Here is a 16,607-nt window from a genome sequence, read left to right on the forward strand (position 1 = left end):
TCAATGCTTTAACCAGTTAAAACCATCTCCTTCAGCTAATGAGCTTTGTGCTACACCTGAAATACTGGTACACCGTCAGCACAGCCCTGCTTCTTCTGCACATTACAATTCAAAAACTAAAAGAAAAATTACCTACGGATTCTTTCAGCTTCCTCCCTTGTTATTACTGCATCAGTTACACCTCTTCCACATTTCCTGGGAGTGCACCCTGCAACACAAAGAGAAGAAAGAAAATTATCATCTTTCCAATAAAATCACTTAAAATCCCTTGCTGAGAAATCTAACCTTTGATATTAAAAGCTTGTGGAAAAAGGCCAACAGCAAGACTTACGGGTGAAGAATACACAATGAATACACTACGTAACTATGCTCTCAGTCATACGGTCTGAATTTTTGGGTAGACCTGTGTGAAGCCAGGAGTTGGACTTGATGATCCTTGTGGGTCCCTCCAACTCGGGGTATTCTATGATTCTTTGTAACTTCTTATAAAACTGGAAGTCTGGTCCACCAGCCTTCAGGCAAGAAGGATTGCTAAGATCAATTCTGAGCCACTGCAGACCTTGGGATGCTGCATTTGGCACTTTTCTGGGGAAGATCCATTTATAGATGTAAAGTTGCAGAAAAGTTTGAAGGAATGCATTTGCTGACATCTGCCAACACACTTTACTGCTGCTGAACTGAACTCCTCTTCAAGGATTATTTGATCATCAAAACAAAGGAGAGAGGCAAAGCACTACTGGGAAAGGGAAAAAACCACCTGTACGAGTCAAAAGCATCAGTCTGCTCTGATCGAAAGCAGCTAATGATAACAATGACCATAGAGTGATGGAATGAAATCTTGCCACAGCACAAGAGCTTTACGGGAATGCACACCCTGCCTTATCAGACGTGTTCTGGCTGCCTTAAGCACACCACAAATCCCTCCAGTCTCACCAGAGCTTCAGAAGGAAAGAGAAGCAGTGAGACGATGACATGTGGCTGAAAAGGCTGAGTGCTGACAACAACATGCCAAAGTGTGGACATTTTTCCATGCTCAGGAAAAGAAAAATCACTCATTTGACTTGTGTTTAAATTGGAAGCACCCACAGTAGGCAGTGTTTGAACCCTGAGGCACCCAAAGCATGTCCCTCCCTTCCCCTGGGTGCACACATACAGCCCGCTTTGCTCCGGCTCCCCATCCATCATTGCCAGACCCCAGTTAGTCCCAAACCCAGATTGCCCTCCTGGGCCTGTCACCATGAGGGCAGGCAGCCAACACTGGGTCCCTGAACGCTCCTAAAAGAGATTTTTCCTCCTAAGCCACTGGAGTAAAAATGCAGCAGCAGATGAAGGTCAGGAAACCAGGGGGATTACAACCCAGACAAGTCATTGCGCTTTCTGACTACCGGCAACAATTCCCTGAGGTCAGCTCAAGCAAGAATCAAATTCCAGGGAGCACGTACTAAATTATTGGAAGACAACCTAGCAAACGTGCAATCTGAAATAATGCTGGAGATTGTGCTGCCAACCATCCATACCGCAACAGCAGCACAGAACCCAGCGCTGTAGAGAGGCTGAACCAGAACCACTGCTCCCCACATCACTTCTCTTCTCTTGACCCTGTGAGCAAAAGGATAAAAAAGCAGAATCAAAGCATGCTGTTCTTCAGAAACAGTTTCGCATGTCAGCCAACAGCACTTCGCAATGCAGTACCAGCCCCAAAGGCACAGTTCAACAGACAAAAACCCACCAGGGCTTTACAGGGGGAAAAGTTGCTCTAAGTTTTACGTTTGGAAGGGGAGGGAAGGGAACCCTCTACACCTATTTCAGGCACACTTCATCCCCTCTGCAACCAGAAAGGCTAGACAGGTTTTGGGGAAACTCTAGTGTTTACCAATCTTGTAATTCCAAAAACTGAACGCTTACCAATTAAACACTGCAGACCTTGCAGTAAAAATGGCAACAGTGGAAATGCAATATTCCTTTGGAGCATGGGACATAGCTGTTCTGAATGGCAACAAGCAGTAGGCAGCAAACACCACAAGCTATTTCTTGGCTGCCCAAAAATAAAAAGGTACACATCTTATGCTGCTGTGCCATAACAGCAGTGGCAGATTAAAATCAGTTATTCACTTCTGAATGCCAGGCTGAAAAGCAGCTCAGGAGCTTATTGAGAAGGAAGAGACATCTCTGCCTCTACACTAGCAAATATTCAGCCAAGGAGTGGGAGAAACAGCCAGGGCAGTAACAGCTTCCATCACCTAATTTTAACCTTACTGATATGCCTTCGGAAACAGCCCAAAGGAAGCAGCTTGGGTTCCCAGAACTGAAAACATTTCCATGTTTAGGTAGCAACCATACGATCCACTCACTAAAGATCTGCCCAATAATTACGATTAATCACAAACCACGTAACAGATATATTCCACAATTTACCTAAGGTTCTGTCGGCTGTAAAGACGTCAACACATTTATCAAGCACAAGTTTAGAAAGACACATTTCTCTTTTATTTTTGAACTGTCCTTTAAAAAAAAAAAAAAAAAAAAAAAAGGATTGGATTGAAAAGGACCGAGGTAACCAACTGATACAGAAACAAGAAAGGAGAAGTTCTGGAGAAAGCTGAATACAGAAAAACAATGAAGTTGCCTCAGCGTACAGAGACAAAGGATGGGAACGACCTTCCTTCTGTCATCAAAAAGGACTTTTTAATGCTGGAAAAGCAAAGAAAAATGTCTTAGGGATAAGGAAAAGCACATGTTCAAGGACAGACACATAGGAAAAAGTACATGCAAAGGAGGTTTTCAATAATCCAAGGCAAGCCCATCTAAATAGTTTTCTTTGACTGACACCCTCCAGTAAGGGCACTATCAAAGACTTGTGGTTTCAGAAGAGATGTGTGCTCTGTTTCCAGCTGCAAGCAACAACACAGGACTTATCCGTTTAGAAAGACTGGTAGTAGAGAGCCAAGATTTAGCAAAACCACAGCTTTACAGAAGACAATTGTCACACGTCTACATGCTCTGAGAAAGCTGACAAAGCCGCTGGTGGAAGCAGAAGGTGCTCTGAAAGAGACAGCTGAAGCTTTTCCGACCTGAGGAGAAAAACAAAAAGCTAGTCCAGCATAAAGTCAGTCAGGTACCGAGAGGAAGGCACAAACACTGATGTAAGCTAAGGAAAGACCAGAAGAGTCTGCCTGTTGACAAACAATGTTAGCATGTCATCTTTGTCCTCTAAGAAACCACCACACACAAGAGCACTGAAGTGTTAAGAGCATACTCTGAAAAGCTGCACTCAGGAGAAATTCAGTATAGAACTACAAAGCATCCAGTAGCTTCTGCAAATCTGTGCCTCATACACACAAAATCACTCATTTATCTAATAATTTACTCAGCTTTGGATCCCAGAGTGGTATTTTGTCAGTCAGGGTAGAAGAGGCACACCCTGAACCACACAAAAGCACAAATTCTCCCTGCAGACCCCGTTCCCACTCAGCACACAGACCATAACAAGGGGATACAGCGCTCCAAGTGCCTTTGCCCTCTGCTTAGCAGAGATACTTGCCCAAGCACCATTTGCTTTCAAGGCTGGGGTGATTCTCAAGAGAAAAAGCCCCATCATGATGCTCAACTAATGCAATCCAGATCCAAGCGGGACAAGGAGAGGCAAAGGCTGCTTGGATGACATTCCCATAGTAACACCAGCAGTCCAGGTGCCTCCACTACACACATTCTGCTTCCCACATCAGTTGATCTAGTCTTTGGAAAAGCATCTCAGAGCTTTCTCTGGGCAGCAATCACAGCTGCTTTGTACCTTGACACAACATCAACACAAACAAGAGACTGTGCAGGGGTTCATCAGACCCACTAGAAGCCACGGCAGATTTAAGTGCTCAACCATATCTCAGGCAGCCAAGGTTTGGCAGCAGGGTTCAGAACGCAGATGAGACTGTTCACAGAACACCCTATCTTCTGCAAACACAATCAGTGAAGTGCTCAGCCACTGACAAATAACAGATTTTATATTCCTGTGAAGCATGTTTACTGCTGAGCTGTACCACGGACATAAGAACTCTGCTCTGTGGCACCAATTCTCGTGTCTATTGAAGCAAACTCGCAGCTCAGACTGGTTCACTGTGGGGCAGGGACAGGTGCACAAACAAAAAGCTCATCTGAGCTGTGGAAACTTTACTGCGAGCAGCAGACGCTGAATGACGATGGCAACGTGCCTCCTTCCAACACAGAGCCAGCAGCTGCAGATTTCAAGCCAGAGTGAAGACAGAATTGAAAGCTTTCTATCTATCACTGAATACATATTTCCAACGAAGTGATTGAAGCTCCGCAGACGAATCCAGTTTGGCAGAGAAGCACAAGGCGCATTTTATTCCTGAGTTATCAGCAGCCCCCGTGTGGAGCAGGGAGCAGCGAGGCTGGCCGGCTCTTCACCACCGCCTGGTGGATGCTGAGCAAAAGGCAGGAGAAAAAACGGGAGAAGTTGAGCACAGCTTCAATTGGCTGCTAACACAACAGATGTTCGCACATTTCTGATACCACCAACATAGATCTCTTTCTGAAAGTATAATGCAGGGGAACACACGTAAAAACATCCGCTAGAAAACAAAATCAAACTCACAATAAGCTAAAGAGAAACAAGCAAAGATCTACTTCTAAAGCCCAAAAGCATTCAAAAATGACTCCCTGCCCCTCGAGCCTCCATCACGTTCCTGGATTTGATGCCAATTGTATCGGTCATTTGAGATAAAGCCAGACACTGCGCCCTGAAGTTGGCATTTGCAGTCTGTTCCCCATCACACCACAAGAACAGAGAACGCATCCATTCCTCCTCCTTGGCACAGGTATCCTTCAACTTTCTTCCTCATGCTGAAAAGAACTCAGAGGCTGCCACGACCACAAGACTCCAGCTCAGAACACTGCTCTAGAAAATCAGAGAAGAGAAGAAATTATGTTTTGTGGGTTTGGGGCATTTATTTTGATAAGCCAAAGCCCTGGTAGCAGAACAAGAACAGTTTCAGCCTCAGTTCAGTTAGAAGTACCACATCTGCAGCAACGCTACATATTTCCCTGGCCTTGGGACTATGGAAATAAAGCCAGCAGGCACTTCTCCTTATAGTAACTGCAGAAAGTTAGAACACAACATATGTATTCCTGTTTTTAAAGCCAGAAAGTCCTCCTTCTGAGGAAGCTCTCTTACTAGCAACTTCCTGACAGCCGTTTCCTTGGCCTCAAGAACATTTGAGATGAAATCTCCAAGATGGTATCAAAAGAGCACTGGAAAAGCCTTTCTGACCCCAGGCTCTGCATCATCTTCTGTTTTGTTATCAACCTTGTGACCAGCAGCTCCAGGACCAGCCACCTGCACAGTGCCGGGGCAGTTACCTCGGGGCAGCGCATCCAGGCTGCAGTTTGAACATTTCCTACCAGCATTGGCACCTGTAGAAGAACAGAAGAACAGGAAATTGTTCATCCTGTGCTCCAAGCAGCTTGCTCTAGCCTCCACGCTGCCTCCAGCTTTGTGCCAGCACACAATTTGTCAGCCACATGACGAACCAGATAAGGAAACAGGTTTGGCTACCAGCTAGCTCAGAAAAGATTGTTTTTTTCTACATGGAATAGTTCACCAATCAAGTTCAACACACAGCTAGACGTACAAGTAGGCTGACAAAAAGCAAGGGTTGATCTGCCTTCTGCCAGCAGTGCCACTTCAGTGTTCATCCAGATACACTTACAAATCTGAAGAAGGGTATCAGCACAACTCTTCAGCTGCAGACGGAGTTAGAATCACTGCTTTTCATCATGGCAGATGAAAATCTTGTGTTTCTCTAGAAGATCCAGCATCAACATTCAAAAGAACCACATATCAGGGAGACAAATACCAGTTCAACAGAAAACAGGCTCAGCTGGGAGACCCAAAGACGGAGGAGATGTGCTTTGCAGGCAGCATCACGGCTCTCAAGAATATCAAAAGTTGGCATTTGTGCTATCACCACACGCTAACAGCACAAGTATCCTAAATTAGTTCCACTTCATGCCCTGTACAACATTTACAAAGTCACCCACGAGTCTATTACAGGGATCAGCAGAGCACAGAAAGGTACTGGAAGCAGATGAGAAAAAAGTTGATTTCACGCAGGCCAAGCAAAGCAGCTTCAGGAGAGAATTATGCGGGGTTCTCAAGGGATCTCTCAGGCTGCCCCACGAGACGTGAACATTTGGGGACTTAAATAATGCATGCAATGACCAGGTGTTCGATAGAAGCAAAGTGACCAGGGTTTAAGAGGCTTAAACACCCAAATACCCTCAGAAAGACCCCAATACCCAACAGGTAGACCCCTCACACCTACAATATGTGACACTCATACCCGATACCTGACAGGTAGACGCCAATACCCGAAAAGTAGACCCCTCACACCCCAATATGTGACACAAACACCCCATACCTCACACCTACACCCTGGTTCCTTGCACCAACACCCCAATACCCAACACCTACACCCCATACCTCATACTGGTGCCTCAATACCTGAGGCCTACAGCCCATACCTCACACCTACACTCCAATACCCAACGCCTACACCCCAATACCTCACAGTGACACCCCAATATCCAACATTGGCACCCAATATTTCACACCTACGCTCCAATATCTCACACCAACACCCCAATACTCAACACCTACACCTCAGGGTCCCTTGCACCAACACCCCAATACCTGACACGTACACTCTGTACCTTGTACCTACATCCCAAGACCCAACACCTACACCCTATGCCTGACACCTACACCCCACTACCCGACATCGACACCCCAATACCCAACGCTTACACCCTATATCTCACCCTGATACACCAACAACTGACACCTACACCCCAACACCTCACACCTACACCCTAATACCTAACGCTTACACCCAGTATCTCACACCGATACACCAATACCCAATGTCTACACCCCAATACCCGGCACCTACACCCCAATACCTCCCAGTGACACCCCAATACCCAACACCTGCACCTCGTCCCTCACGCCTACACCTCAGTACCTCACACCGACGCCCCAATACCTGGCATCTACACCCCAATACCTGTCACTTACACCCTATACCTCACACCTGCACCCCGGGGTCCCTCACACCGTACCTTCGAACCTCCTGCCGGCGCCGTAGTCCCCGGAGCAGGCCACCTCCACGAACCTGTCCCTCACCGCCTCGCTGCCGCGGGCCAGCACCTCCGCTCCTCCCTGCCGGCCGCCGGGCAGGCTCCAGCCCAGCAGCCCGCCGACGAGGACGGCGGAGCCGAGCAGGGCAGCCCCGGGGGCCGCTCCCCTCAGCGCCCAGCCCCGTCCCGGCGCCGTGCCGCCTGCCCGGGCCTTGCCGCCCGCCGGTCTCCGCCGCTCGCCCCCCCCCGGCCCCGCTCGGCGCTGCGCCGCCATCGCGCCCCCCCCCCCCCGCCCTCCCTCAAGCCCTTCCCTGAGCGATGCGCTCGGCGCCCCCCGCCCCGCCTGCCAGGGTTGAGCAGGCGGCTGCCGAGCGGCTCCCCCCTCACACGCCCAGAGCCGAAGCGATGGAAGCGGAGCCGCGCCGCAGGCAGGAGCAATCGAGAGCGGAGCGGCCATGGCGGCCGGCGGGCTGCGGCAGCGCCTGGTGCACCTGGACCTGAAGGGAGCCCCGCCGCGAGCCGCTTACCTGCGGCAGGTGAGGGGGGGGGCGGCCCTAAAGCCCTAAATCCGGTCCTAAAGTCCTAAATCCGGCCCTAACGTCCTAAATCTGGCCCTAAAGCCTGGCCCTAAAACCCTAAACTCGACCCTAAAACCCTAAACCCGACCCTAAAGCTCCGGCCCTAAGTCCTAAACCTGACCCCAAAGTCGGCCCTAAAGCCCTAAACTCAGACCCAAATCCTCAAGCCAGCCCTAAGCCCTAGAGCAGCTCTAAATCCTGGCCCTAAACCCAGCCCCAAAGCCCTGGCCCCTAAAGCCGACCCCAAAGCCGGTCCTAAACTTCTAAATTCAGCCCCAAGGCCAGCCCTAAAGCCCTAAACCTGTCCCTAAAACCCTAAACCCATCTGTAAACCCTGGCGCCGAGTCTTAAAGCCATCCCTAAGCCCGAAAGACCTAAACCCCAGCCCAAAGCCCAAAAGTCCTAAACCCAACCCCAAAGCCGACCTTAAACCCCAACCCTAAAGGCCTAAACCCTGGCCATAAAGCCCTAAACCCCCCTGCCACAGGTGCTGCCGCTGCTCCGCACCCTGGGCGCCACGGGGCTGCTGCTGGAGTATGAGGACACCTTTCCCTACACGGGGCCGCTGGAGCCGCTGCGGGCACCACACGCCTACAGGTAGCACTGGGGGGGCCGGGGGACACTGCGGGACCAGCCCAGCTTGGTTCAGCTCGGCTCGGTCCTCACCGTGCCCCCTGCCCCTTGTCCCGCAGCCGCCAGGAGCTCCAGGAGCTGCTGGGCCTCGCCAAGGAGCAGGGGCTGGAGGTGGTGCCACTGGTGCAGAGCTTCGGGCACATGGAGGTGAGCGGGGGCTTCAGGATTCCAGGATAGGGCATGGCTGAGGGTTGTGGGGACCCCCAGAGCCAGTTGAAGCTGCCTTCACCTTGGTTTTCTGCCGCAGTTCGTGCTGAAGCACAAGGAGTTTTCCCATCTGCGTGAGGTGAAGATGTTTCCCAACGCTCTCAACCCACACAAGGAGGAGTCGCGGGCGCTGGTCAAAGCCATGATCGATCACATCATGACGCTGCATGGAGACGTGAAGTGGTTCCACATAGGATGCGATGAGGTGGGACTTTTCTGGAGCCAGGCGGTTTTTATCACGGCAGCAAGGGTTGAGACTTCTGTGTTTCAGTGGTGCCCTGGCCACGTGCAGGTGGAGTTCTGGGGACAGGAAGCACCAGCACGAGCCAGTGTAGAAAAGCTTTCAATGCTAAGCCATCCTGGGAGCTTAGGATGTCATTCCTATTGACCTGGCTGTAATTCCCAAAGGAGAATTACGTGGGTAAATAATGATAGGACAAGGGAGAATGGTCTTAAACAAGGATAGATTTAAACTAGACATCATGAGGAAATTCTTCACTGTAGGGGTGGTGAGGCAGTGGAACAGGTTGCCTAGAGAAGCTATGGATGCCCCATCCCTGGAGGTGTTTGAGGCAAGGCTGGATGGGGCCTTGGTCAACCTGATCCGGTGGCTGGCATCCCTACTTATGGCAGGGGGTTGAAACTAGGTGATCTTTAAGGTCCCTTCCAACCCAAGCCATTCTATGATTTGTTCTACGAACTCAGAATTTGGTTTTACATCAAATGAGAATTCAAACTAAGGTATCAATTGGAAGTATTCATTAAGAGCCGTGAGTTGTGACATAGGATGTTGGCTCATTTTTCTGGCCAAGCTATTCGAAGTAAGCCCTTCTGGGGTGGGAAGTGGTTTTTGTTCTCTAGGCAGTTTGCCTCCTTGAAAGAGAACCCTGAGGTTTTTCTCCTTTCTCAGAGTTTCTTAAAGCTATCCCTATGGCATGCAGATCCCTGAAATTCATTGTGATCAACCTTAACTGTACTGATGCTGGCTTAGCATTTTGAATCCTGCTGTTTGGGAACTAATGGCAAGGTTAGATAGGGACATGGAAGTTTTCATAAAGCAAAATTGTACTTGCACAGAATAAACAGGTTTTAGATGAAACCTGCTGTAAAATAACAGAACTTAAATGTATATCCATCGTAATGGACCCAAATCCACTACATACATAGGAATAAGTATGCTGAGACCACTCTTGGACATGCTCCCAAATCAATTCTAGATTCATGTACAAATAATCTCCAGGACAGGAACCTCACTTTACTTATTTCAGGACCTTAGAGGTTGCTAGGTTTCTTGAACCAAGACTGGAGAGAGCTACTCCCAAGACAATCCATCCAAAACCAAATACAGCATGCCTTAATTCATATAGGAATTAAATAGGTATTTGAATTCATATATGAAGCTTCCCTTACGTGATATATTTAGTCCAGACCAGGGTCTCCTGCAGACTGAATGTGTACAGCGTCTCCAACACTGAGATGTGCTTTGAAATATGTCCACTCAGCATGTTACAGCAGTGTGAGAGTTTTTGAGTATTGTGTGATTCAATGATACTTTGTGAAGCTTGCCCCACTTCCTGTGCAAGAAGTCAGGATTATTTGTTTGATGTTTCAGGTCTACTACCTTGGTGAAGGAGAAGAGTCAAAGCAGTGGCTGCAACAACAAGAGAACACACCAGAAAAGCTATGCTTATCGCATATAAAAGCAGTTGCAAGTTGTATGGCCTCGTCTTACCCCACTGTGACTCCCATCGTGTGGGATGACATGCTCAGAGGGATAAGTGAGGAAACATTGGCAGGTGTGTGACCAGTGATGGGGTGAGTCATTTTGTAGCATTCAAAAAAGTCCACACAGTCAGTTGAAACAGACTTGCTGGTAGTTGAAAAATAATTTTAAAAAAAAACTGAGAATAGCTGAGGTATGGCCCAATAAACTAAGGAGAAGAGTCCTTGGCAATCACACAAACATGATCAAATCTCATTACGCATGCACGTTAGTTTTCTATATGGTAATACACAGGTAATTAACAAAAACAGTCATCATGCAGAGGCTGCCATAAATTCTGTTTTCTTTATCCACTCAAAAAAAGCTGGTCTCATCCTAAATGTCTATGCTTTTTACCACTTTCTAATGTTAGTTGTTGCTCTGTGCAGCAACTGCTGCCCATAGACCCGGTTCAGAAGGAGAGGCCATGACCCTGTGAGTGTCTTTGACAGTACATTAATGAGAAACTTAATGAGGAACTCCAATACTGAATTGTGGAATAGCTCCACAGCCTCAATGTCAGGAACCTCCTTTGTTGAAAAATATGCAAATGCTGCTAAAAGTTGAGTAGTTCTAATGTAGATGGAGTTCCAGCATTTTCCACCTTACATGTGTGCTCTGAACAGATTTAGACAGTACCATGAAGAGCCATACAGCTACTCGAGCACTGATTGACCTACTCATGGCTTTCATGGTGGAAAATAGTCACAGAAAAAATCCATATACACCCCTGCAGTTTCCACAAGAGAAGCACAGCATCTAGCTACGTGTGCTCTACTGCCACAGGCAATAGCAGTCTAAAACTAAAATGATACACGGTTAAAATACTGAATTTTTGTACAATTTTACTGTAGCTTTTGCAGGAGTCAGAGTTTCTCATTTAAAACTAGTCAGGCAGTTGATTATAAAAGGAAGCTAAACGTTTATCTTCATTTGGACTTTCAGGGCACCTGGAAAAGCTAAGTTCTCTGCAAAGACAGCTTAAACAATCCCTAACTTAAAGGGTGAATACTCCCTTTGAATTTAGCCAAAATCTTGCACGTACAGTTTGCAGCTCTACCAGTTCAGCCCAGCAGGTATACTACTAGATTCAAGAGCCTGGGAACAAGATGGACTTGGGACGAATGGCATCGCCAATGAATTGTCACTGATGGTCCACATTAGTGGTTTCAAGATGTTGTAGGACTTGAGGACCCTGACACGTGAACTTGCATGTTCAAAGTCCTGGCCAGGCTGAAAATACACATGAACACCTGAACTGTACATGAAGAATTTCAGTGACAAGCCATTGTTTGTTTTAGTCATGCATTACTGCACCAATAATATGTATTTGGTTAATACCTTTAACAGGCCATTGTCTATTATTTAGAATAACCCTGTTCCTTTCAGAGTCTGGAGTTCCACAGCTCGTGCAGCCTATGATCTGGGACTATGCAGCAGACCTGGATGTGGAGAGCAAAGGTATGTACTTCTCTGCTGAGCTGCTTAGAAGAAGAGTTTCAAAAAGACTGATCAGTGCTAATCCTTGAAGGGAAGAAAATGCGTGCTGGTGGAGAAGGTGGTCATCTTGTGTAGATACAGTCCAGGGATGTTTTCAAAAGAAAAAAAAACAGCTTTGCAGCCATTATTATGCGAGAATTCTAGTGAACTACTTTAAGGCAGCAGACATTCCCCACTGAAAGAATAGGAACTAATTTTTTGGACAAGTATACAAGACTTGCCCACCTCTTGTCAATGTTATAATGCATTTAATAGTTGTGTATTACCAGCAAAAATGACTCAGTAGACCTCATGGCTCCTTATCCAACAGAACAGTTCAGAGCCCAGAATTCCTGTTAACTGGAGCATTACAGTCAGGGCTGAAGTGGAGAAAAACCATATCTGATAAGTGTTCTTTTGTGTCTTATTTCAGTGCTTCTTGTAGAGAAGTATCGTAGATGTGGTTTCTCCAAGGTGTGGTTTGCCAGTGCTTTTAAAGGAGCTACAGGGGTGAATCAGTCTCTAACACTCGTTGGACACCACTTACAAAACCATCTTCAGTGGCTGAAAGTGGCAAGCAGTACCCCCACCGATGTGCTTCAAGGTATCGCGCTGACCGGCTGGCAAAGGTAAGTAGTATCTTTTCTAATGGTTTCAAGGATCATGTGGAAGCAAACTTCCATCCAAAAACTCTTTAAGAGGCACAAGGAAGTTGGGCATTTACAGAGGAGCTTTGCAACACTGCAATCCTTCTTGCTGGTTATACTCAGTCAGGTAAAAGCAGCAAAATGTGGATTTCAGAATTCCAGCCAACTGCTACAAGCTTTAGAAGCAGAAACAGCCTGTTGACATACACCAACAGTAGCAGATTGGATCTGAAGGCTTGAATGTACTTTGTGCCACCTTGGACTGCTTATAAACAGCACTGTGACTCCTCCGCCCACAAATTATATTCTTCACATAACATCCAAATTCTTAACATTTGGAGTAACAATCAAAAAGGATGTGTTATATTGTAAAACAAAGAAATGGTTTTATCTGAGGCATGGAAGATCTCTCAAGTGATTGTACTCTAACTGCACAGGACAAAAGAATTTAAATTCAGCTCAACCTACAGAAGTTCTCACAGCCCTGTTGAACTCTTGAATATCCAGCAGTATTCCTTAATAATTCTTTCCAATACCTAATTACTACCAAAAGAAGTCATAGTTAACAACTCAGTGTGAAGCTGAATGTCTAATGTGGATTCAAAAATAGAAGGAAGTTTGGAGAGGAATTTGGCCTGGGGGGGGTAAAAGGTTTTTATGTGCTAGTCAAGAGGTTTAAGGGAATACCAGAGAATTGAATTCCAATGTCTAATTCTAATTTGGCTTAAGCATCACGTGTTCAGTATCTGTTCTAATTAGTAAAACAGGAATATGTAGCATTTCAGAGACGGAAGATACTTTCTCTAAGACAGAAACAGATTTTCTAAAGCTCTTTGATTTTTGGTGATTGGAATATTAACAATTCCCACTGCTTAAGTTTGTTCTAGTAATAGACTGGAATGTCTAATTAGTAAATGTGTTCTTTTTTTTAGGTATGATCACTTCTCTGTTTTGTGTGAGCTTTTCCCTGTGGCAATTCCATCATTGGCTGTATGTCTGCAGGCACTAGAGAACGGTACAATGACAACTTTATTCTCTCTGAGCTAAAGCTTAACACAAGAGTGAAATAACCTTGCCCTCAGGTTGGCACAGGCTTATCACATTTTGAGGTGGTTTGACTGTATGATCATGTTCCAAATTGCAAACAATAGATCATGCATCTCACAGGCCTGCAGTAGGGGTGTAAGAAATTCTCAACATGTATGTAAAAATAGCCATAGTATATTAATTATTGGTTGCATTTTAACCTGCAAATCATCACAGAATTCTTCGTTCATACTGGAAAAATTAAGAAATTGAATTGTTTATTTGAAAACTAACATGAAACACTGCTGGAACATAAGTGAGACTAATAATTTTTACATGTAAACAACATCTAAGTGTAAACTAATCCATTTTCTTAAAACTAATCTAAGAAGTGTGGTAAAAAAAAAAAAAAAACAAAAAAAACCTGTAGTCTCTGGCTTCTTCACAGGCAGTTACCAACAGAATATTTATCTTTCCATGTTTCTTTTTCAAAACAGAAAACCGCAACATACGTTTAACTCAGGTACTAAAAATCTTAAGTAACCTGAATGGAAAAATCATAGCTTGAAAGTGCTTCATGTAGCACAAGAAGCCCCATGAAAGACAACCTACTCACCACAACCCTCAAGATTTTTCCTTGTTCTGTTTCCATTTTACCTTTTAAAAATTCTTCATCCAAGGTGTTGGCCAATGCTGAATACTCCAGGGAAAAAAAAAAAAAAAAAAACACACTCTTTTAAAAACATTTTGGTTGCTTAGGCTCCTTTTGTTTACTTCTACTGTCTTCTGCCCAGGTGGCTATTCTGAAACGGTTAAAGAGAATGTGGAAAAGCTCCTGGGAATGCCCAATCTGGAAATTGATACTTTCATGAGGTAAAATTCCATCTGCTGGGTTCAGATGCTTCTCATTGCATGGTAAGTTCAGAAACTAATGTTCTTTTTGGACAGCACAAGTCTGGGGACCTTTCCTGGGAGCACTATTCTTTCCCTGGTGACACAAGTTAGTTTCTACCTCAAGTCATCTGTGGATGAACTTCTTGAAAGGAACAGGTAAAAAGGTTTACTTTGATTCTGTCTGCAGGAGCGTGGGGGCTATTTCATCTACAAATTGGCTGTATATTCAAGGAAATCCAGTAAAGTGACTATTCAATTCACTTAAACATCAAGCTCCACCTTTCAGGCATTGCATCCCTATATATTGACACCTCAGCAAAACATATTTTAAATATTTCTGCTGCATTCCTAAACATTCTGTGCTTTTTTTTTTTTTTTAACAATCAAATTCTTTATTGAATTAGCACTTACTGCTCTTTAAACTAAAAATGAACACTTTTAATCGTATGGTTACAGAAAAAGAACTTGAAACTTACATTTCAGCAGGTGATCAGTTATTGTCATCTGCCACTAACAGTCTTTTACAAGCTAGTTCCAAAGACAGAATTAAATTTACTTATTCCTTAGGCATTATCCCCAGTTGTGAGATAAAGCTAAAGCTCTGTCACCTCCTTCTCAGCCTGCATTGCTGCTTGTTTCAAAAACTGTTCATTTTCAGATATGTCACAGGCTGGTTCAGTCCCTACCACAGAAAAAGGAAGATTATTCATCCTATAATAATGCATCATTTTCAGCCAGATGCAATAAGGTAACACCACCTATTTCACATTCTAGGGGAAAAAGTCTAATATTTCAGGTGAGCAAGTTCATTCCACTTTGAGTTCTTGCCTTTTTCTGTGTTTACTCCAGAAGCATCGATGGAAATCGATCAATATGATGTGCTCACAATACAGTTTTAAAAAGAAGAGCACATTTGTCTTAATCTGCCTTCTGTTGAACAAGATCATTGAATACAAGTACAAAATTAGTCTTCAGAGCACTCTCCCTTGTATGTGTCATTACCTAAGGAAATTACCAAGATTAATGGTACTTAAATGCAAGCAGCATCAACCTTTTGCCATTTGCACAGAATCAAGTCCCTTGAGCTCTTCTAGCAAATGCTGCTTCTGCAAAGTCATCCTAAGAACTGTATCCCCTTTAAAAGTCCCAGTAAGCTGGGCCTCCCTTGAGGCAGAACTTTCTTGCACGTGATTATTTTTTTTCCTTCTGATTTTTGGTTAGTCTTCTGTCAAAGTGGAATGCCGTGGTGCAAGACCTCCAAGCAGCCATGGAACAAGTTTTCCCCAACAGTACTGTAGAGGAGTGGATGGAGGAGAACGTCCACCCCAGCCTACAAAAGCTGCAACAAGTGGTGGATGATTTAGACAAAGCAATAAAAGCACAAACCTAGGTGTGTTCCAATTAGTCTGTTTTATTCCTTGTGAAATGACATGGGGATATCTGCAACTAATCAGAGAGCTAGTTTGTCATCTGAAGAGTTGAGGCAACAACTGTTTAAACAGAAGTGCACTGAGAGCAAAAAGGAATTTTTCAGCTTAATGAATGAAAATACAGACTTGAAGTCTGACACTGCTGAGCCTTAAATCACCTGCCCTGTCAGATTTGGTTTCCTCGCAGACCAGAAAGGAGTGGGTCAGAATTAATCCATATTTACAAGGCAGAAGGGAGGAAAAAAAAAAAAAAAAAACACACTTTCCCAAATTCAGTGTATCTGCTGCACTGCAGCATTGTCCGAATTGAACCATGAGCAAAGTCTGCTGAACGAGGGGAAAAGGGCTCTTGACATTACTTTAATTTTGAATTTTCAATAAGCTACAGTAAGATACATATGGGCTATACATATAGCAAGATATATGCAGACTTAAATGGAACATTAAGATAATTACAAGGGAAAGTAATTTGAAAGTCAGGTAGTTAAGTACGCTACTTAACCATGCATACTCAAGTTTGCTTCCTTGCGAGTCTCACTTTGGAAGCACAAGTATGGACATTTTCTTGGAATTGTAAAATGAGCATAGCTCTAGATGCATGCAGTACAAGATCTATAGCATAGCATAACATATCTTTATCTTATCAATAAGGCTCTAGGAATTCAGCCCATCTGATTTTTAGATGGAGATACACAACTGCCCTGTAAACCTTAACTCAAAAGTTGCATACCTTTAACTCTGTAAGATCGTATTTTACTCTAATGAATCATTTGGTACACAAAATGTGTTGAAACCTGCC

The 16,607-nt window shown here is 45.0% G+C and overlaps 2 protein-coding genes across 3 annotated transcripts in view; one reads left to right on the forward strand and one right to left on the reverse strand.

The window, feature by feature from the left end:
• OGFOD3 (2-oxoglutarate and iron dependent oxygenase domain containing 3) overlaps positions 1-7,426 on the reverse strand; it is a 43,931-nt gene extending 36,505 nt beyond the window's left edge. The window contains exons 1-2 of the mRNA XM_032199918.1: positions 7,135-7,426; positions 133-208 (exon numbers count right to left, since the gene is read on the reverse strand). Of these exons, the coding sequence (XP_032055809.1) occupies positions 133-208; positions 7,135-7,426 (368 nt within the window). The remainder of the gene's footprint in view (positions 1-132; positions 209-7,134) is intronic.
• A 139-nt stretch (positions 7,427-7,565) lies between these two features.
• On the forward strand, positions 7,566-16,280 carry HEXD (hexosaminidase D). Of its 2 annotated transcripts, none has more exons than XM_032199872.1 (12): positions 7,566-7,688; positions 8,218-8,327; positions 8,423-8,510; positions 8,611-8,775; positions 10,183-10,366; positions 11,722-11,793; positions 12,245-12,440; positions 13,391-13,473; positions 14,279-14,357; positions 14,433-14,534; positions 15,037-15,126; positions 15,600-16,280. In XM_032199872.1, the coding sequence occupies exons 1-12, from the start codon at positions 7,608-7,610 to the stop codon at positions 15,766-15,768; spliced, it is 1,419 nt and encodes a 472-aa protein (XP_032055763.1). In that variant the 5' UTR covers positions 7,566-7,607; the 3' UTR covers positions 15,769-16,280. The 2 variants fall into 2 exon arrangements, with proteins under 2 accessions (XP_032055763.1, XP_032055764.1); XM_032199873.1 differs by having other exon boundaries at positions 15,228-15,667.
• Positions 16,281-16,607: the final 327 nt, after the last annotated feature.

This window comes from Aythya fuligula, chromosome 18 (genome assembly GCF_009819795.1).
Source record: "Aythya fuligula isolate bAytFul2 chromosome 18, bAytFul2.pri, whole genome shotgun sequence".
Classification (NCBI taxonomy): Eukaryota; Metazoa; Chordata; class Aves; order Anseriformes; family Anatidae; genus Aythya; species Aythya fuligula.

Coding starts and splice junctions, on each gene's coding strand:
- HEXD (XM_032199872.1), top strand. CDS start 7,608: ATGGCGGCCGGCGGGCTGCGGCAGCGCCTGGTGCACCTGGACCTGAAG. Junction 7,689..8,217: donor GAGCCGCTTACCTGCGGCAG/GTGAGGGGGGGG, acceptor CCCCTGCCACAG/GTGCTGCCGCTGCTCCGCAC. Junction 14,535..15,036: donor GAACTTCTTGAAAGGAACAG/GTAAAAAGGTTT, acceptor GTTCATTTTCAG/ATATGTCACAGGCTGGTTCA.